The 19,981-nt window shown below is 39.7% G+C and overlaps 1 protein-coding gene across 1 annotated transcript; it reads left to right on the forward strand.

The window, feature by feature from the left end:
• The first annotated feature begins 98 nt into the window (after positions 1-98).
• On the forward strand, positions 99-19,899 carry RSBN1 (round spermatid basic protein 1). Its single transcript, XM_075055780.1, has 7 exons — positions 99-526; positions 4,188-4,858; positions 11,717-11,854; positions 12,293-12,435; positions 13,301-13,468; positions 14,439-14,547; positions 15,176-19,899. The coding sequence occupies exons 1-7, from the start codon at positions 106-108 to the stop codon at positions 15,632-15,634; spliced, it is 2,109 nt and encodes a 702-aa protein (XP_074911881.1). The 5' UTR covers positions 99-105; the 3' UTR covers positions 15,635-19,899.
• The last annotated feature ends 82 nt before the right edge of the window (positions 19,900-19,981 follow it).

Below are 19,981 nucleotides of genomic sequence, written 5' to 3' on the forward strand. Positions count from 1 at the left end.
CCGGCGCGCCGCCGCGAACTACATCTCCCAGGGGGCGCCGCGCGGCGCCTGCGCAGTGCCGCCTGGCGCTCGGGCCATTTAAATGTGTGTGAGGGAGACTGTGAAATGGCTGCGCAGGTCGCTGCGGTGCGCGCAGTGTCCCGGGCCCCGGAGGAGCCGCCCCCGCTCCCCTCGGGGGACCGGCCCGGCCGGCCTCGCGGCGGCGGCGGGCGGCGGCGGCGGGGCCCCCCCGGCGAGGCGGCGGGCGGCAAGCGGGCCCGGCTGAGCCAGCAGCTGCTGGCGGGGCCCGGCCCGGCGGAGCCGCTGCCCCCGGCCGCCCTGCCCGGCCTGCCCGCCGCCGCCGGGCTCTTCACCTTCTCCCCGCTCAGCCTGCCGCCGCCCGCCGCGCTCGAGGAGCGCCGCCACCACCACCACCGGCATCGCCCGGCCGCCGGCCCCGAGCCCGGCCGCCTGGCCGCCGGGCAGCCGCAGAAGGCGAGGCGGGGCAGCCCCGCGGACGGGGCAGCCGGGCGGCCCAGCAAGCGAGGTGAGGCGCGGGGCGGCGGAGGTGGGGGGGAGGGAGCGGCGGGGCGGCGGCGCGGCTGACCGGCTCGGCGCCCGCCTTGGGCGCCCGGCGGTCGCTCGGCCGGTGCGGATCTCGCCCCCGGCAGCCCGGCGGAGCCCGCCCGCCGCGTCCCGCGGCGGCGGCCTCGCCCGCCGCCTTCCTGGGCCGGCCGGGCTCGGCGGCGGCGGAGCCGCGGCTGGGGCTCGGCCTCGCCCGCCGGGGCGAAGGCGGGAGCGGAGAAGAATGCTCGCCGCTCCCGGAGCCCCGAGCGTGGCCGCGTGTGGAGGTGTGCGAGCGGACCGTGGCTTCAGTAGCCCTTGTCGCTCTTCCCTGCCGCGGCGGGGCACGGCGCTCCTGTCGCTTCGGGAGGGAGCGCGGAGCCCGGCGGCGTGTGGCCGAGAGACCGGAGCCGCGGGCTCTCCGTGCCCGGAACGGGCGCTCTGGTGCTGCTGCTCTTAGTCGTGCTGCTGTTCAGCATCGCCCTCGTCGCGGGTTCAATGTGCAAGTGCTTGGATAGCAAAGCTTTCTTCCTACTGTGCTTGCTTTAACATACGCTAGAACTGAGAAGCTGCTGTTGTTTGGGTTTTTTTGTTGGTGTGGGTTTGTGGTTTTTGTTTGTTTGTTGTTTTTTTAAAAAATAAATGCCCTGCAATTTCTCTGACAGGAAGGCCAAAACTGGACGGGGGGGTGGTGGTGTCGTCGTCTCTTCTTTTTTTTTAATTTTTTTTTTTAAACAGTACAAATGACTATTTTGGTTCTGTTTACGAATTTATGATAGTAAAAAGCTACTTGGTGAGGGCAACATAGGTGAAAAGCAATTGCAAATGCTGCCGTAGTAAAGATATTACGTTGTGAATTGTACTTCAGGAGTATATGTGAAGGTATTGTGCCAAAGAAACCAAAGATGCACACACTTACACTACAGAGTTAACTTTTGTAAACTCTAGATAGTACTGTCTTAAGAATGGGCAAAACTATTATGGGGAGAGACTCTTTGCTATTGTTTAATGCTTCTAAACCACTGTGAATAATGACTATAAAAGCTCCTGGGCTGTAAATTTCAAACATTAGCTTGATAAATGTTGATAAAACTACAGAAGTAGTATGTCTTGGTAGACTGGGAGTGTCACTGTATGTCAGTCCTAACCCAGTAAATGCATGAGGCCCTCTCTTAATGAGGGCTTAAATACTGTTAAAATTACCATCTGAAGTCCAGATTTGCAGAGGAAAGCTGTTTGCTAACTGGAAGTCTGAAGCTCTTCACTACTTGTCCTAGACTGCGTATGTAGTGGGTTTCAGGATGTAGCTGGATTTCTTTTGCTGTCCTTCTCTATCAGATTTTATTTCTATTTATAATCTAAACCACCTATTTCTTTGACTCTACTATTCTTATCTTTGGCCACAGGTGACAGTGAACATCTCCCCTGTTTTTGCTTTTTAAAAGTGATACTAGTGTGTTCAGTTACGTGATGTCTAATAGCTTTAGACTAGCTGAGTTACTGGCACTGCTGTTATTCTACCTCACTGTGGGAGTCCACAGTTTGATGGCCTGGCTATAGCTTTCTTTGTGTTTGAGGTACTGGAGGCTTTCCATTTATTTAAAGGAATAATTAAAACTATATTTCCTTCAAGATTGTCAGGCATTGCCATAATGTCATTGTCTAGGCTCACGTAATACAGAGGTTGCTCTCGCTGTAGTAGTGGGACTCTGCTGTGTTCAGTGGATACAGCAGTGGTCAGGATAGCTTTTATCCTGAAAATAGACCAGTGTTCACTGGAAGTTCCAAAATGCAGAGTGCTAGCTGTATCTCTGTTATTAGGGAATATCTTCAAACAGGAAGATACTTTGAATTAAAACCAGTGCATGTCTGAGGTTTTGAAACTATACCTAAAATTAGAAATGCTTAAAATAAGACACCTTTAACAACCAAAAATTAACTTCGGAACATCTACAGGGAAGTATTCCCAACAGCTCAGTGGTGGCATGAACTTCTTGTTTAGTTTCAGCTTGGAATCTCTGGTCCCACCAGAACAAAGATCTTTTGTGTGATTAGTATGTTCATTACAGTTAGTAAAGCAGTATCTATACTTGAGAGCTTAGTGATTGAGTAAGCTTATGCACACTTAACTTCTGAGACTTCCAGAAAAGCTTATTCCGAGAACTGTTTCAGTTGACTTACCAAAACAAGTGATACTGCATTTCTTTTCCTGGTTTCCCTAGCTATAATATAAAAATAAGGGCATTTGCTGTTTGTAAAGGCTAGCAGCAGTACTGTGAAAACTTGTATTTCAGGTCCTAAGACAATTGTATGAAGTTAGTATTAAGCAATCAACTCTTTCTTTGCTTCATGAGTAATTCTGTTCATTACACCAGGCTGTTACGAAGGTCAACCATCTTTACTAAAGAGCGCTGAGACCAAATGAGTAATGATATAGTTAAATACCGTGGTTAGACTGAATAACTTGAAGCTGGATGTATTTATCATTACACCTATTCTCATAGATCAGTGTAACATGTTTTTTTTCTTCAAGTGCTGCAAGAGAATAAAGAGGGAATACAAATTTGATAGCTTAGCAGGCCAAGAAAGGAAATTTTGTTAGCACAAAGCCATGGGCTGTGGAAACTGAAAAACTTTAGCTGCTGCATCTTCTAGTCAGATGTTACCTTCAGCAGCAGATTGTTCTGATCCCCATAGCTATCCTGGTAATATGGCTCTTGGAAGTTTAGGTGCGTTGTTGGCATGAAATAATTCTTTGATTTAGGCAGATTAAAATCTTGTCTTGGCAATTGAGTTTTTTAACAGTTTTCTGACTACCATTGTCACTTGCTAAAATATTACTTGAATTAGTTTTTATTCCTAAAAGATGAGCAATTAAACTATTACATTTTGCCTAACAGAACTACTTCTTCATATTTTATCTCTCAGCCTTTAGCCTTTTGCAGGTTGATTAACTTTAAAAAACCCAAGAAACAAACAACAACCTCTTAATTTCTAGCTCTGAATTAGCTGAATGGTTAACTGTAAGACTAGCAAAAGATAGCTGAAGATGTGGATGTGATGATTTGGATCCTTTAATACAAAAGATCAGCAGCCTAGGATTCTTTTTTTTTTTTTGGCCGGAAAACTAACTGCTTAAAGTGGTTTTATCTCTAAATGTCAATAATGCTTGTATCTCTTCAGCTGCACTCTGTTTTGCTTCTATATTGTGTATCCAAAATCAGGGAAGTGTTCTGTCATGAAAGTCTTAATGTTTAAATGTTATGCATACTTGTTTATCCTCTTCTGCTCCATGGCACTGCCTTGAATGTCAGAAGTTATTAATGTACTTAATTATAGATGTTCTGAAATGTGGACTCCTTTTTAAAGGTATTCTAATAAATCTATTAAAAAGTGGAAATATTTCTAAAATATTAAGCTTGAGTTTTGGGAGTTTTCCTTAATTCAAGGCTTTCTTTGCATAATAACTAGATGTACTGCATTTTTTATTGTATAATTAAGTCTTGTAAGTCAAAAGTCCAGGTATTACTATTGGTCAGTCTTCCTGGGAATAGATAGCTTTAGCAAGTGAGAGGTCTTAATTCTTTTTGGGTGAATATGCTGCAACTGCGGAACTCTGATCTTATCTCTGTTGTTGCTGGCAGAAACTCCAGATGAAAATGGCAAAACCCAGCGAGCTGACAGTCTTATTATGAAGAAGATAAAGAAAAAAAAGAAAAAGAAACACCGGGAAGATATGAGGGGAAAACGCCTGAAGATGTACAACAAAGAAGTGCAGACGGTGTGTGCTGGACTCACTCGAATTGACAAAGAGACTCTGTCTCAAGGACAGTGTGATAACTTAGAAATGAACAAGGAATCCTTCAGGTATCTGAAGGATGAACAACTCTGCAGACTGAATTTGGGTATGCAGGAATATCGAATACCCCAGGGAGTACAAACACCATTTGTGACACACCAGGAGCATTCTGTTCGCAGCAGCTTCTTGAAAACTGGCACTAAATTTAGTAACTTCATTCATGAAGAACATCAGTCCAATGGTGGTGCTCTGGTCCTTCATGCTTACATGGATGAACTCTCATTTTTGTCTCCAGTGGAGATGGAGAGATTTGCAGAAGAGTTTCTTGCGTTGTCATTCAGTGAAAATGATAAAAATGCAGCTTACTATGCTTTAGCCATAGTACATGGAGCAGCTGCTTATTTACCAGACTTCCTGGATTACTTTGCTTTTAACTTTCCTAACACTCCAGTGAAAATGGAAATTTTGGGCAAGAAGGACATTGAAACAACAACAATTTCAAATTTTCACTCTCAGGTAAGAACTGTTTAAAAGCATAAAAGTTGCACAACACTTAGATTTGATTAATCTCATTAATCCAGAGCAGGGATGGCATAAAATAGGTGAGGCACAAATATTTTGTTTTTTGCAGATGAAAAAAGATGGATGTTGGGACTACTGTTACTGTGCTGTTTATTCCTCTTTCTGCTTAAAGCTCTTTTGTGCCCACTGGTAGTTGGTGAATCATATTTCAGACACTGAACTGTGACCTGTAGAAAGATCTGCACTGATCTTGCAGACTTTCAGTCTAAACTATCTTCTAAACTTGGGAGAACACTGAAATTGTTCAAAACAATAGGCAGGTCTGTATTAAGAGTTGTACAGATTGCAAATACACTGTTTTTTCTATTCAATGGATCTAGGTTGTTTTTTTGCAATGATGTTTCTTTTCAGGTTTCAGTATATCATTCACAACAAATAAGTTTTTTTTAACATCTTAATTCTATCAGTAGCTGATGTTGGGTGTTTAAACTTTCCAACTTCAGAGGTGTTTAGAATATCTTAAGTGCATTTGAAAAAGGCTTTAATTTTAAATACTACCTTGATTTTTATAGTAGGCTTGAACTATCTTAAATTCTCAAACTATCTCCATGTAACTTAAATGGATGCAACAGTAATAACTAAGCCAATTTCAAGATTCACGTATGAAAAACCCTTGCATTTGACTCTTGTGATCAAGCTTAGAAGTATCTATGAACATAGCGCAACATTACAGTTTAGATAAATCTGTTTCAGTTGGAATAAAACCTATTCCTGCTTAGTATAGTCTGAGGACAGATTCAAACTGCTGATTACTTTTGAAGTCTTTATTCAAGGTCTTAATTACTTTTAGTGGTTCACCTGTTGGAAGGAAAACCCTGAAATTCTGTAGTGGTGTGCACTTCAGTACTATTGGAACAGACCTTCTTTAGTAACAGATTTTGAAATAGTAGTGCTTGTGGATGCGTTATCTGGATTTCTCCAGAGTTTACCAAATGCTTATAATCAAGATTTGCATTGGAAAAGCAGTTACTGCTTTACAGAAAGTTACCACAACCTTATGAAGTCTCTGAATACTTTCCAGCATTTATCATAGATACCATTAAATTGGTAATTCTGACACTTAGCGTATGAATTTGTTTGACAATGAATAGCTGCTGCAGCACTTACTTTAAACCAGCTTCTATTTCTTGGTTTAAGTAATTCTTTGCGCTGACAGAGCTGCATCAGAGTGCATAGTACTCCAAACCCAGTCTGTCTGATGAGCATACAAACTGCTGCTGTCAGCAAGAACGCTTCTGCACAGTACACACCTGTGTTCTGCAGATGTGAAACTTGTCCACAGGTTAGGTTTTAAAGTCTTCCGTATTAGTGATTTATCTATGTTCTTTGACATCATGATTACATTCTAATTTACTCTGAGTACGTGTGATGACCCCCTAAAATGGCTGAACAGTGTCAATTGGATATTTAACAGTTATGCTTTTTCTTGGTAAATGTCCCCATCTTGTGAACATGAATAGCTTATACTATAAATACATGTGGGGAATGTATGGTAACAAACGAGAGGCTTCACTGGGTTATAGTCTGTGCTGGTATTTCAATTAATTCTATTTTAAGTACTGTCTAAACTTGATGGATTCATGACATAAGGTTCAGTTGGTCTAAAACAGCTTTCTAAACCCAGCTTTAGCATGACCTGGTTAATGCTCTCTGGCTGAAGTACGTTGGTGTGGCTCTTACTTCTCTATGGTTGCTCAGCGTATAGTAGTATAGTTGTCACAACTCTTAAGACAGCTGAAATGGGACTCTTCAGAGAATATAGATGATGGTAAAGTATCTAGTTTAAGGAGATGGATTTAAATTGATGGTGGATTCAACTGTGGTTCCTGCATGCTGCTAAAACTAGCTTGCAAAAAGCTAGCTTATCTTTAAATAGAGAAGGGTAAAATGCACTGCTTAAGAGAGCACAGGGAGGATGAGTGGCTATTTTATTGCTATTCCTTGGCAGCACTCTTGAGGAATAAATAGACTGGCTAAGCTTCGCTTTTGGACCTTCCTGTATGAGAAATTGTACAATACAAAAGCACTTTGTAGTTATGCCTTAGCAGATAAGCATGTTACAGTATTGCATGCTGTAATACTGATATTATTTTTAATTGAAGATACACAGTTAAAAGTCACCTCTGTTCTAGGTTGAACCTTTGGTATGCATGAATTTGTTTGCTGTACTGAACCATACTGTGGCAAGGGGATTTTGAGTGTTAGAAAGTTTCAAGTCCTGGAGACTTGGTGTCAAGAAATCAAAATTTGATCTGTAAACTGCAAGTTACCTGAAAGTTAATGTGACCTTTAACTTGTACAATATTGAGCTGTTTTGTGTACTTTTTCAGACAAACTGAATTTTAGTAGGAAGTGTCTTTAGTTCAAAATAAGGACTTTAATCTGGAAGAATTCATAAAAATCTAGTGATAATTAACTCCCTTGCAAGGTGAATTCCTTTGTAGTCAGGGCAGTGAGGACAATGTAAGTTGAATGTTTATAACAAGGCACTCCAATGTGTATTTGTAGTATAACTGTTTGGTTTCTATATATTAAAATAATTACGCTTCAGTGTTCTCTGGATTTTTTTGCTTGCATTGGCTCTGGCTCATTTGTTCTAATACCTTAGTACTAAAGTGAAGCTTTAGTTTGGAGCTATTTGCTTGGATTAAGAGCTTTCAAGACTCAAATCACTGAACAGTAAGTAATTTGTAAGCTTTCTTCGCATAAGAGCATACTTCAATTTGAAAGTTCTTAGCAGTGCAGCTAGAATGAACTCTTACTTTCCCTGTCAGTTGTTTCAGTACAACTGCTTCTAGGTCTACTCTGTGAATTGGAATATATCTAGACTTGAAAAACCACTCCTGCCCCCCCCCCCCCCCCCCGAGGAAACTGATCAACTGCCTGATCAGTTCTCTATATGGTCCAAAGAACAGTTAAAATCACAAAGGAGTGGGGGTTCTGGGAACAGGCCAGGAAAGAGTTGAGGGAAGTACGTTTTGCATAAGCTGTTATTGCTTCTGGGAAGAAGGTGGGAGAAGCAGCCCACAGGTGATAATAGGGTAAGTTTTACTACTCCTGCAATGTACTGTCAGAAAAGGTTACTCTATTCCTGACAACTTTGGTTAATGAATCATATCACTGTTTGGTTGTCCATCCAATCTTAACTTTTCTTACTCCTGGAAAAAGGTCTCTTATTCTGGAAGGGCAATTTCTTATTTTTTAGCAGAAGCTGTCAAAGTATAAAATAGAGAGATTGTGCATCTGTACTGCAAGCTTAATTTGGTTTATCACTTATATATAAATATATAAATAATGCCCAATGGTCTTACTGAAATACCTGTCAGGTTTTAGTCAAACACATAACCCTTGCTGTAATGGCATGTCACACTGTCCTCCCTTCTTCTTTCTGTTGTAAATAGTAAAGCTGCTTGTATTCTTGCTTTCTTCCTTGTAGTAAAGTGTTTGTGTGGTTGGTTTTGTATCTGATTTAACATATTAAAATATTGTCACTGACAACTGATTCATGCTTTTCCTGAAACTAGAGAGAAACTTCTGAAATGTAACCTCATTTGTCTCAAATGTGCCTCATCTCTATGTCCTCTTCCTAACCTACAGAGGTATACTGCTTGCTTAACCCTTCATGAGGCAAGGGTCTGATTTATCTCGGTAACATGCAAATACCAGATCTGTAACTTCCACAGGATGATGCTGTCTACTTCTGTTCTCACTTATATGTGAAACACTGATGGGCACATCATTCAGCTGCTATAAAATGTCTACATGAATACTGAAGAGCTAAGTTTAAAAATGCCTGTAACTTCACTTTTAGTGTGATTCTGTATGGTCTAGGGGATATGTATGGTAGTGACAGCTGTTTGGCATTTTGAAAGGGCACAGGACACCTGAGTGGTCTTACTAGCCCAATGGTCCTTTTACAGCAGTAAAGATTGTATGGATCAGATCATGTACTTAGTGGCAGTTAGTACTCATATTATCCAGTAATGTTTTTAAAGAAGCATAGTGAACAAATTATAGCAATGATGGTGCTGTGGTAATAAGTTATTAACTTCTGACAGCCATGTAAACTGGAATGACCCAGGCTAAAACAAGAATTGAGCTTTAAACAAAAATAAGAAATTTTTAGAAAGGTCCTAGTGGATATAACAAAGTCACTTCAGGTATTTCATAGTCTTGTCTTTCTTACTTGAAGAGGGGTGCAGAATATGGCTGTGAAATTAATATAGCTGTTAAGAGTGCATCTAGAGCACTTGGCAAATGAAAGGTCAAAGTAGTTTGCAAGAAGGTGCAGCAAGCAGATTGCTTGGTCTTCCTTCACAGTTGGGTGGTTTAGTGTCCCATGAGTAAGATGCCTGTTCTTTTAGATGGTCATGAATATGCTTGTTATTACACACCAGGTCTCAGCATACTCTGTATTCTTGAGACTGCTAGCCTAAGCAGTGGTATTAGTATTTGTGCTGCTCTGGAGGAATTAAGGATGAGAGAGAAACTATGTGAAATAATTTTTTACAGCATATTAAACTAGTAGACTACTTCCCCTGGGATTGGCTTGAGATGAATACTACAGCCTGCTGGGGATTGCCATGAGTTGATACATATTTTCAGTGTAAACATGTCCTGATTTTAATTCTGAAGTGTATATATTTCTTTAAGTTCTATTAAAAACTGGGAAAACATTGAAATCCAAGATTTCCTTAAAGTATTTCTAGTGTCTCCTTTATAGCTCTTATTCTTTTCTGTTTTTTTCATTGGATTCCAGTGCATTAAAAAAAACAATGTTAAAGCTTAAAGTTTTTTATTACCTTTGAAAACATTATAAGGAAAAACTGCAATTCATTTTAACTTGTGACAAACACCTGTGAAATACTAGTGAATCTCAACAGGTGGCTTCAATAGAACAAATCTCATCTGGAAGTAGTCTGTTTCCACTTGCTTTAATAGTACCAAGCAGTTGAGTTTAACTAGCTTAAGGACAAGAACATTTCAGCCCTTAGTTCTCCTGTAGGTGCACAGAACTAGATTAATGCTATGGTTTTCCAATACTACTGCTTTGAATTTAATTCTAGCTAGCTGGTGAAATCGTTCCACTTTACTGATGTTAGATATGAACCTTTACCAGTAATGTTCTAATAGGATTTGGAGACTTAACTTTCTCTTAGGGCAACAGCCAAGAAGAATTAACAGCCTCTGAAGATAGTGTCTGGTTCATAAAATCTGTATTGTCAAACCCAGAAAGTTCGTATGCGTGCATTCAGCAGCTGCTGCTGGTCTTGATGGACTTCAAGCAGAAGTTCTGTGAGTGACTTAAGATATAAACTTCTACACATGCAGGTAGAGGTGATGGGGTGCAGTAGTTGGCTTAGGGCTGAGGAATAAAGCTGTATGTGAAGTTGTTTTTGGCTCTGACTTAGTTTTTAATTAAAATGTGTGTGCAATCAATGCAGAACTGCTAACTGCATATATACAAAGCTCAAGAAGGGAAGACTCTGGAAATAGGAGTAAGCTAAACTCCTATAATTAAGAAGCTAAATATCTGTGGTTGCTGCTAGAGGATAAAATTGCAGCAGTAACTAACTCTTGCTTTATTAGTCTCCTAATTTACCTTTAACAACTTCATGGAGTAGTTTAACTACATCTGTTTTGTTGGCTAAACTGCAAAACTTAAAACTAAAAAACTTAAAACTAAGCTCCTGCATACTTAGAAAAGGTATTACGCTTTCTGAACATGGCTATAAACCTTCTGTCCTTCGTACCTGTCCCACCACTTAGCCATGGAGACTGGCTGTAGTTTTTCACCACTAGAACCACTTGATGAATGTATAGAGGCTGTTGAAGAGTGATGGAAGGTTGGGGCTTAGACAAATCAAGTATGCAAAGCAGACTAATTATGGCAGAATTTCTGATCTTTTAAGATTGAATAGGTGCAGCATCTACGTACAACCGACTCTGTGGCCATATGGCATGTTATAGCTGAAGTCCATAGGATGAGACTAGAGAACACTGGAGTCTTGTCAGTGGTTCTCCTCTGGGAACAGAAAATTGGCAAGAAAAGTTTCCAGATGACCTGGGAAAGTGGGACAGTCTGTGTTACAGAGAACGTCAAAAAGCTATAAGTGAGATTAAAGTGTTTCTGGCCACAGCAGTGTCAGCAGGTTATATTGCAAATGGTAATCCTAAAATTGTTGTACATGGACACTGGATTTCTAGCTAGACCTCTCATTTCCTCAATTTTTTGTGCAAATTTTTGTGTACACTGTAGCAATATTATCAGAACTGCTGCATGAAGGACACCTCAATTTTTCATTACGGTCATAGGGAAAAGACCTTTAGGACATGACTGAAATGAAGAAAGCACATATATTTCAATAGCATACAGTTTGAAATGTAGAAGCAACAGTCAACTGCACAAATTAGTAGAGACTTTAAGTTTGCTGGTGAAAGACTGAGTTACAATGAAACTTTGTGTGATGGATTTCTCAAGTCAGCCTGGAAGTGTTGAATTGTTCCTGAATTAGTCAAATACTAACTTACTATTATTCAAACTTTACAAGTATTTTCTATCAGTAATACAGACAGGAGTTCTTTTGGGATATCCTATGGGCATCTGTTCTAAGTGGTCGGACTCTGTGCATATTCTCAAAGGCATCTCTAATGAAATAGATGTAGATAAGTTGTGTAGATGAGTCCAAGATTCATCTCATCTGTGGTCTAGTGTATTATATTAATCAATTTTAATCTCTTGTAACAGAACTAAAGCTGTGGTGGTATTGTGTTTTCCTTTCTGCCACTCAGGTCAATCGAACGTACTGCTGTGGAACCTACAGAGCAGGACCAATGCGGCAGATCAGTCTTGTTGGAGCAGTGGACGAAGAAGTTGGGGACTACTTCCCAGAATTTCTAGATATGTTAGAAGAATCCCCATTTCTCAGAGTAAGCAGTAACTTGTGGTGTTTTGTTTAAAGCACTATAGATAATTAAACATTTACTACGTTTCATTTTTTCCTAAGTAATTAGAAACCATAAAGTATTTTCTCTATTGATATGCTATTTAGGCTACTGAGGTATGTTCTTTCCTGTGTCCAAACAAAAGGTACTGAATTAGGTAGCTACAGTTGTGTAAATAACTAAAAAATTGAATACAGTTTATCATATGTATGCACAACATAATCATCTACGTCCTATAAACTAAGTTCAATAAAGTTAGCTTGGAATACATTTTACCTCTCAAACTTATTTTAGTTTCTATGCAATTCTTTTGACAGCAAATTTGAACCAGTTTTACCAAAGGCATCATTTAACTTTTCTATCTCACCCAGTGTTTTGTGTTATGTGTGTTTTGTGGGTTGTTTTGTTTTTGTTTTCTTTTAGATGACTTTGCCCTGGGGTACTCTTTCTAGTCTCAGACTTCAGTGCAGGTCACAAAGTGATGATGGTCCCATAATGTGGGTGAGACCAGGAGAGCAGATGATCCCAACAGCTGATATGCCAAAATCGCCATTCAAACGGCGCCGGTAATGTTTTGTTTTCCTTTCCGTTATTAAAGGTAAAACATTGCAGTTATGCCTGTGTTAGATTTGAGAACAAAACTTAAGTACTTTATGTGTAACTAGTTCTTCAGAAGGCTGATTCACAGATTTAAGTTTTTAATTTCTGTTTCAAATTGGCTCAGTGGATAAGCCAAATATGTTATTTGTGATGGTTATTTTATTTCACCACTTTTCATAGTAATATGTCCTAGATTGAAACCTCTTTTTATTATCCTTCAGGAGACTTCTTTTATTCATCTTATTTCTGTGGAAAGAACTAATTTGGTGGTGGGGGGCAGGTGAAATGCTCTAAAAGAGCAGAGATCCTTAAACTGTTAATGTCACGTTTAAATGTTAGTGGTAAAGCACTTGTAATACAGTCTGCCTTCTCAGGAAATATTGTGGTATACGTATGTACTTACTGTCTTTCTCAGAGTATGCTGTAGAACAAATTTTAGGAGATAAAGAATTGAAAGCATATTTTAATTGTAATTTCAAGCAGAATTTTTGGACGGACTCCCAAATAACTAAACTTCAGTATCTTACTAAAATAGCTCTATTTCACATACCATTAAATGCCTAGGAGAATTCTTTCAGCACAAGTGAACAGAAAATTTTTTTTGGTGATAGGATTTGTTTTATAAAGTTTGACCTCATAACCTGAATTGTACTTTGCTGTATTTGTTTCCATCTTTTGTCGAATAGACGCCTAGAAGAAATCAGAGGGAAGTGCTTTGGTCTTTGATTTTGAAGCCTGCAGCACACAACATTTTAAGATTATTTTAATACAAGTGTTTAATTTTGACTAGTCTGAAATGTTTTTTAGCATGTCTTTTTTGTCGTGTTGTAGGTCGATGAACGAAATAAAGAATCTCCAGTACCTACCTCGGACCAGTGAGCCCCGTGAAGTTCTGTTTGAAGACAGAACAAGAGCTCACGCTGATCATGTGGGTCAAGGGTTTGACTGGCAGAGTACAGCTGCTGTAGGTGTTCTGAAGGCTGTACAGTTTGGGGAATGGTAAGTGCCACTGAAACGCAACTATTCTAGTAGGATGGGGTAATTCTGAACACTTTCTCTCTTAAAAAAAGAAAATTCCTTGGAAAACCAGCCTTGTCAAAGAAATGGTTTAAACACTGTAATGAGATAAATGCTGTCTAGAGCTGGAAAAACACAAGCTGTATACCTACTATTTTTCCCTCTTCTTCAGGCAGTAGAAAAGTTGTAAAAGCAGTTTGCAGAAAATTTTAGTGACATGCAAAATAAGCCTAAGATACCATGCCTGGACCATCATCTGTGATTGTCTTTTCCTGAATAGGTATATTAATGCTAACTTCTGTAACAGTAATCTAAGAACTCAATTTCACAGCTATAGTGCTTTCTCATTTCATGTACCCAGGACATTGCTGTTGACCTTGCAGAGAAACTAGACTTGCATCACTGTTATTTCTAGCAATTACAGTAGAAATTGGATACCATCATTGGCAATATCGTTAGATATTCATATGAATAAAAGGCGCCAGAACTTCCTTACTCTGATTCACAGCCCTTGAATAAAACCTAGCTCTTCATTGCTTTGGCTTCAGAGTTACTTTATTACTTTACATTTTTCCTTTAATTAGACAGAATAATTCTCTATTATAGATCAGAAGAATAGAGGCAAATTGTGGTTCCTAGAACATACAGAGAACTTTGATAGTGGCAATTTGAACCTAGTTCTCGGACACTTCGGTATAGTATTTGTCCACGAAAACATCACTTCTGTTGTGTGTGCATCAAGAAAGAAGTAAAATGAAAAAAAAAAAAAGGAGAAATCTATGACCTATACCTCCTTTTCGAAATAATAAGAGTATTGAGAAGCGATGAGACTTTGTGTGCCGTGTAAAACTGAAGTAGGTTGTTGGTTCAATGAAAAATTTTGCTGGAAAGACCTACAATTCTCTATAACTCAAATCCTTTAAAAATTCCTGGAATTCTCATCTTTTTCTAGGAGTGACCAGCCTCGTATAACCAAAGATGTGGTTTGTTTTCACGCTGAAGATTTCACTGATGTTGTGCAGAGGCTTCAGCTGGACCTGCATGAACCTCCAGTGTCACAGGTATTGAATTTTCCCTAGTGACAGCTCATTCTTAGCATTTTGGAATTAGCTTTGGACAGTTTTCAGGTTCACTGTATAGCCAGCCCTTTTGTATCCTCAGTGGCCCTCAGTTCACAGCTCTCTTGGGCAACTTCCCTTCTTATGTTTCAGAATAGAATAGTTCAGTTGGAAGGGTCCTACAGTGATCATCTAGTCTAGTCCAACTGCTTTTCCATTCCACCAAGCTGGGATTTATGCTGTGAGTCATGATAATGTGCAATAGAGACAATTAGAAGTTGATTAAGAAGTCATGTATGCCTGTTTCTGCTTTTTCTAATATACTGATGTTGTCTTAGGATGTGAAGGCATCTAAGCTCAGTCCTGTTAGCCAAAACAATGCAGCCTCATGTCGAACTTACTGTTTTCAACTGTAACTGTAGAATGTTCTTAACTGTTCATTGTCCTCTCCTAACGTGCACATTAGAAAAATTATATTTTAAAAGTCTAATTCTCATCTAAATTTGAAGTTTTACCTGTTAAACAGAAACATTCTGATTTAGACATGAAGTATGTTGAAAATAGGTGGATACTGAATTGTTTACTCTAAACAGGATATACCACTAACTTTAACCATCTTTCCTTCTCTCAGTGTGTTCAATGGGTGGATGAAGCCAAACTAAACCAAATGAGACGGGAAGGCATTCGCTATGCTAGAATTCAGTTGTGTGACAATGACATCTACTTCATCCCTAGAAATGTCATTCATCAGTTCAAAACAGTGTCAGCAGTCTGCAGCTTAGCCTGGCACATAAGACTTAAACAATATCACCCTGTGGGGGAGACTTCTGAAAATGCAGAAAGCAATTCAAGCTTGAACAGTAGTGTTCCTGGAAAGACAGAGTCAGAAGGTGAACCCCAGTGTGTGAGTGTAAAAAAAGAGTCTGAAGAACCAGGTATAGAAATGCAGCTTACAACAGGGGTGCTCTCCTCTGTTTCTTCAATATCAGGACTTGTGCAACCAGATCAGGTGGCCCAGCCCCTTCCAGGTTTTAAAATAGAGTCTGATCAGCAACACAATCCACAGGATCATGCAGGCTCTTCTGTGTGATATGTATATAATCAAACATTTTTTAACAACTTTTTAAAATTTTGATGTGAAGTTATAGTTTTATAACTGGCTTATGTTTTATTGGAGAAATCTTGCCTATAATTCTATAAAGAAAGGTGACATTCCAAAATGTCAAGCATATCTTTTTTACACAGATTATGCAAAATTCAAGTTGTATTTTAACCCCTTAGTACAACCTGTAACAGTGGTCTACCACTTCTTTCTGTTTAAGTAAAGAGATATTGAATATCTCCTCAAAGTCAGAATGAAATTCCTCCAGGAACATAAAATGATTGAACTACATTGGTCAGTGTTATTCCCTACTTTTACTTTATCTCTAATCTTTACCAGAAAGTGATGCTTTTGTAGAAGACTTGCAAAGTGACTTTCCCATCTCATTTTAATTGCTTAAAAAAAAGGCGCACAGCACTTTTGATGATTTGTGAAATTTTTGGTAAGTCTGTACTTGACATGTTGGTTTATATACAAGTTGGGTTTATATACAAGCTATAGAAATTGATATCTATTCCTTACAGTTCCTACAAAGGTGATCTGTAAAATTAACTGAAGAAAGTGTCTGATCCCATTGAAATGCAATGACTTACTGACCTAACACTTTTGATAGCACTGCTTATGCTGTTTGGGAGGGTTTTGCTTCCAAAATACATCTTCCCTGAACGTGATTAATACTAGTGTCAAAATTAGAGAACCTATTGGTAGTCTTGTGGAGGAAACTGCTATCTTTGAGCACTTTAAGGCTTTAAAATACTAACCAACTTGGCAGCTTGTTTTGATCAGGTCGTAATGTGTCCAATGGAACCACACTTTCCCTTGTACTGATGCACTTAATATAATAGCGTTGAGTTGATAACTGACTTACACAGTAAGGCTGTCCTTATTCTAGGAAGTTCTGTATTAACTATTTCACAATAAAAAGTATTACGGCATTGGACTGCTTTTTCCATGTGTAGCTTCTGGGTGCCCAGGTACTGTGGAAAAATCAGTGGCACATGCTAAATGCGTAGAGTGTCAGCTATTGACAGTTTTTAAACGATATTTCAATATTTCTGGATGTTAATGTGTAATCTGTATTTGACTTTCACTCACCCCATTTATTACTGCCCTTTCCAGTCATCAAAAGGAAGAGTCCTGTCCCTTTCTCCCTCTCCCTTCCCCCCTCCCCACATTTAGAATACAAGTTGGGTTTTGGTGCAACTTAAGCTGTTTCCAGATAACTTTTATTTGTTCTAATCCTCACTGGGGTAGGAAAGATTTGAAACACTATGTTAGACTAGACAAAAGCAAAGATGCTGTGTTAGTTCTGGATGCATCTTTTTAATATCAATTGTTACTCTTCTCTTTATAAGGGTCTCTAAAATATGTTACTCTATTATAAATCTTACTTTGTGCAATATTGTTTGTGTAGGCTTTTATATACATATTAGCACCTCAGTGTAGAGGTCACTATTTTAAACTGATAGAAAAATAATCATCAGAAGATACTGCAGTGATTAGTTAGAACCTGTATTACTCCTTATGTGTATGTATGTATTGTCTTCGGTACAAAAATGAGGACTAGGAAATATTTCAATTTAAAACTAATTTACAGATTGAAGTGGTAGTGACTTGTTTAGTAATCTGTGTAAATAAGGTGTTAGAATGGAAAGCTTTTATGATGAAAAGTAATGTGATTCATGCAGGGTTGTAATTTAATCTTAGCAGAAATTCTAGATGACCCAGACTGGTTCATAAATGAGCTGTCTGTTCTCTGGTGGGTTTTTTCCACTTTTTACGTTGAGAGGAATTTCATAGCTTTAAGGGTTGTGCAAAGTAAAATTCCTCACAGGCAATAGTGGTTTCAGTTCACCCTTCACATTCAAGGATTGTATTACCCAAGGGTGTACTTTCCTTTTTACAAAGTCTGCTAGTCTTCCAAGTGCCCATTTCACTTCTCACATGTGCTATTCTTTGGTTGTGTCAGTAGAGGTACATCAATAAGGTGGCCGTTCTTTGACAGCCAGCACTGCGTACAATCACTCAGGAATTGACAAATCTGCAGATACTACAGTGAGTCTGCAAACACAACTTTAAAGGCAGAATAAACAGATTAAGAGCCCCCATACACCAACTTGTCTGTTTTACAGTGAAAGTTGAAATAGAACAAAGAGGGAATCAGTTTGGAAGTCCTCTGTAAATTCTAATAGCATGTTTTCAAATGGATAAAGGAAGAAAACCACAGTGGCTCACATTGCTTTCAAAACTGTAGCTTTAGTGAAATCTGTGACTACAGCCTGAATACCTGGAAAATGCTCTGACTTACCTCTTTGGATGAAGGGACATGATCAATAGTATCATGCTCTCTTTATGTTCCATTCAATTACTAACTTAATATCTAACCCCAGATTTAAATACAGAAATGTATCTTCAAATGACTTGAATGTTGCTGATGCTGTTCTAGCATGCTTGGAAGATTGAGGAAGAGAGGAGCAAACTTTATAAAAATCTGTTACCTAAATACATCATTAGCTTTGGTACACTTTAACCAAAATGACATCCTGCTTTCAAACTCCACCTCAATTCTGGATGTAAAGTATGAGAGGGATTGCTTATGAAGCTGATCGCTATACTGTCTAGCCATTGCTTCAAGATCGCTTCAGTTGGACTGAAAACAGAGCAGAATTAGAACAACACCTTGATGTGAAAGATGCAAATGTTTTCCAGAACAAGACATGTAGAATACTGATTTTTATAAGCTATAGCTGTTTAGAAATGAAGTAACAAGTTCAAGCCACTTAGTGTTTGCTGAGCAAAACAAATCTCTGGGTAGGTCCAAGTAAATATTTCTGAATGTCTCTCATCTTAAATTGCTGGCTGTTTGAATTTCTCTAAGATTTCATAAAACAGCCTACATAATGAGATAATCAAACTTTGGCAAATTTCATGGGTTGTTATAACAGTTCTCAGTAGTACTTGGATAGAAACAGAACAGTTCATAAATATGAATGCGCTGGTCAGTTACTGTAAATCCTCAATTATCCATTTATGAGGTTCTGCCCTGTGATATGTGTGTCAGTTGATAGGAGAAAACACTCCTGCTTTATGCTGGGGACGACTGCCAATTGACCAAGCGCTCTGTCTATAAAGAGTGATCAGCTTCGAGATACGTAACTCAGGCTGAGGTTTCTATTTTAAATGAAGTGCTGTTGTTTAAAAGTGTCACTTGGGATAAAGGTGAGTAGCTCAGTTGTGCTAGAAGTGGACTAGCAAAATGCAATTTGAATATATGAAATACCAGTTCGCTTCAGTTTCCTCTCTCCTTTAGACATGCTACAAGTCATTTTGTGCAGATACTTGACACGTTCTCTTCCAGGAAGGTGGGACACTCGGTGAAGTGTTCTCAGGGGATTAATAATCAACGTTTTTCACAGGTATAGATCTTGCCGTACAGAAGAAGGGCTTTCTACTGTGCTCTGTCAGTTTTCCTGCATGTTACAGTTTAGTTCCCCTGGACAAGGCTAATTGTCAGAGCTTTTCCCACAGGCGTGAGCTCAAGTCCTTAATCTGGCGTGGCCTGGCCATTTTCAGGGCCGAATCAACCGAGCGTAAGCCCTGGAATTGTAGTTTCCAAGGAGTGCTAAGTGTTGGCAGCCCTGTACTTGGTTAAGGGGTGTGAGGAGAGGGGAAGGCTCGTTTCTGCTCCATAAAAGTGGCCTCTCTCCCCCAAAAACTCGTCCTGTGCGTTCTCGTGCTGCCTGGTGAGAAACCCCAGCGGCGCGTGGCAGCCTCGGGGTGATGGCGGAGGGGCTGAGGAGGTGTCTGCGGGGCACTCCGAGTGTTGAGAGAAATACATATGCTTCTGATTTCTTTGTACAACATGTAAAGAGACTTCTGTATTGCTGTTTTTGTGATTTAATTTGATTTTGATTGGCAGCTACGATTTTTTTCTGTGGTTTTAATTTATCTAAGGTCTCTGCCTACAGAGGACGTGTACAATTGCCTGGAAGACTGTTTGCTTTGTGCGGCCTTAGTATATTTATTGACATTAGCAAGTGTTTCGAAGAGGTTTTACCATGAGTAGTGCGGCGATGAAGCGCCCGAGCCTCTGTGTGAATACTCTAACGCAGTGCATTTCTGTCAGTAGCTGACTGTACACCAGTGTCAAACTGTTAAGCTATTTCTTTGTAAAATAGTCCAACGGAATGCATAGAATTTTTTCCTGTAAAGTATTTTTTTAATAAACAAAGTCTGATTTTGTCCTTTACCTGCCTGGCTGCTTATTTCTGCTCCAGGGCCGCGGCGGCGGGCGGCCGGGGCGGAGCCGGGCTCGGCGCTCTCCTAGTGCCGCCT

Source organism: Buteo buteo, chromosome 23, assembly GCF_964188355.1.
Source record: "Buteo buteo chromosome 23, bButBut1.hap1.1, whole genome shotgun sequence".
NCBI classification, from domain to species: domain Eukaryota; kingdom Metazoa; phylum Chordata; class Aves; order Accipitriformes; family Accipitridae; genus Buteo; species Buteo buteo.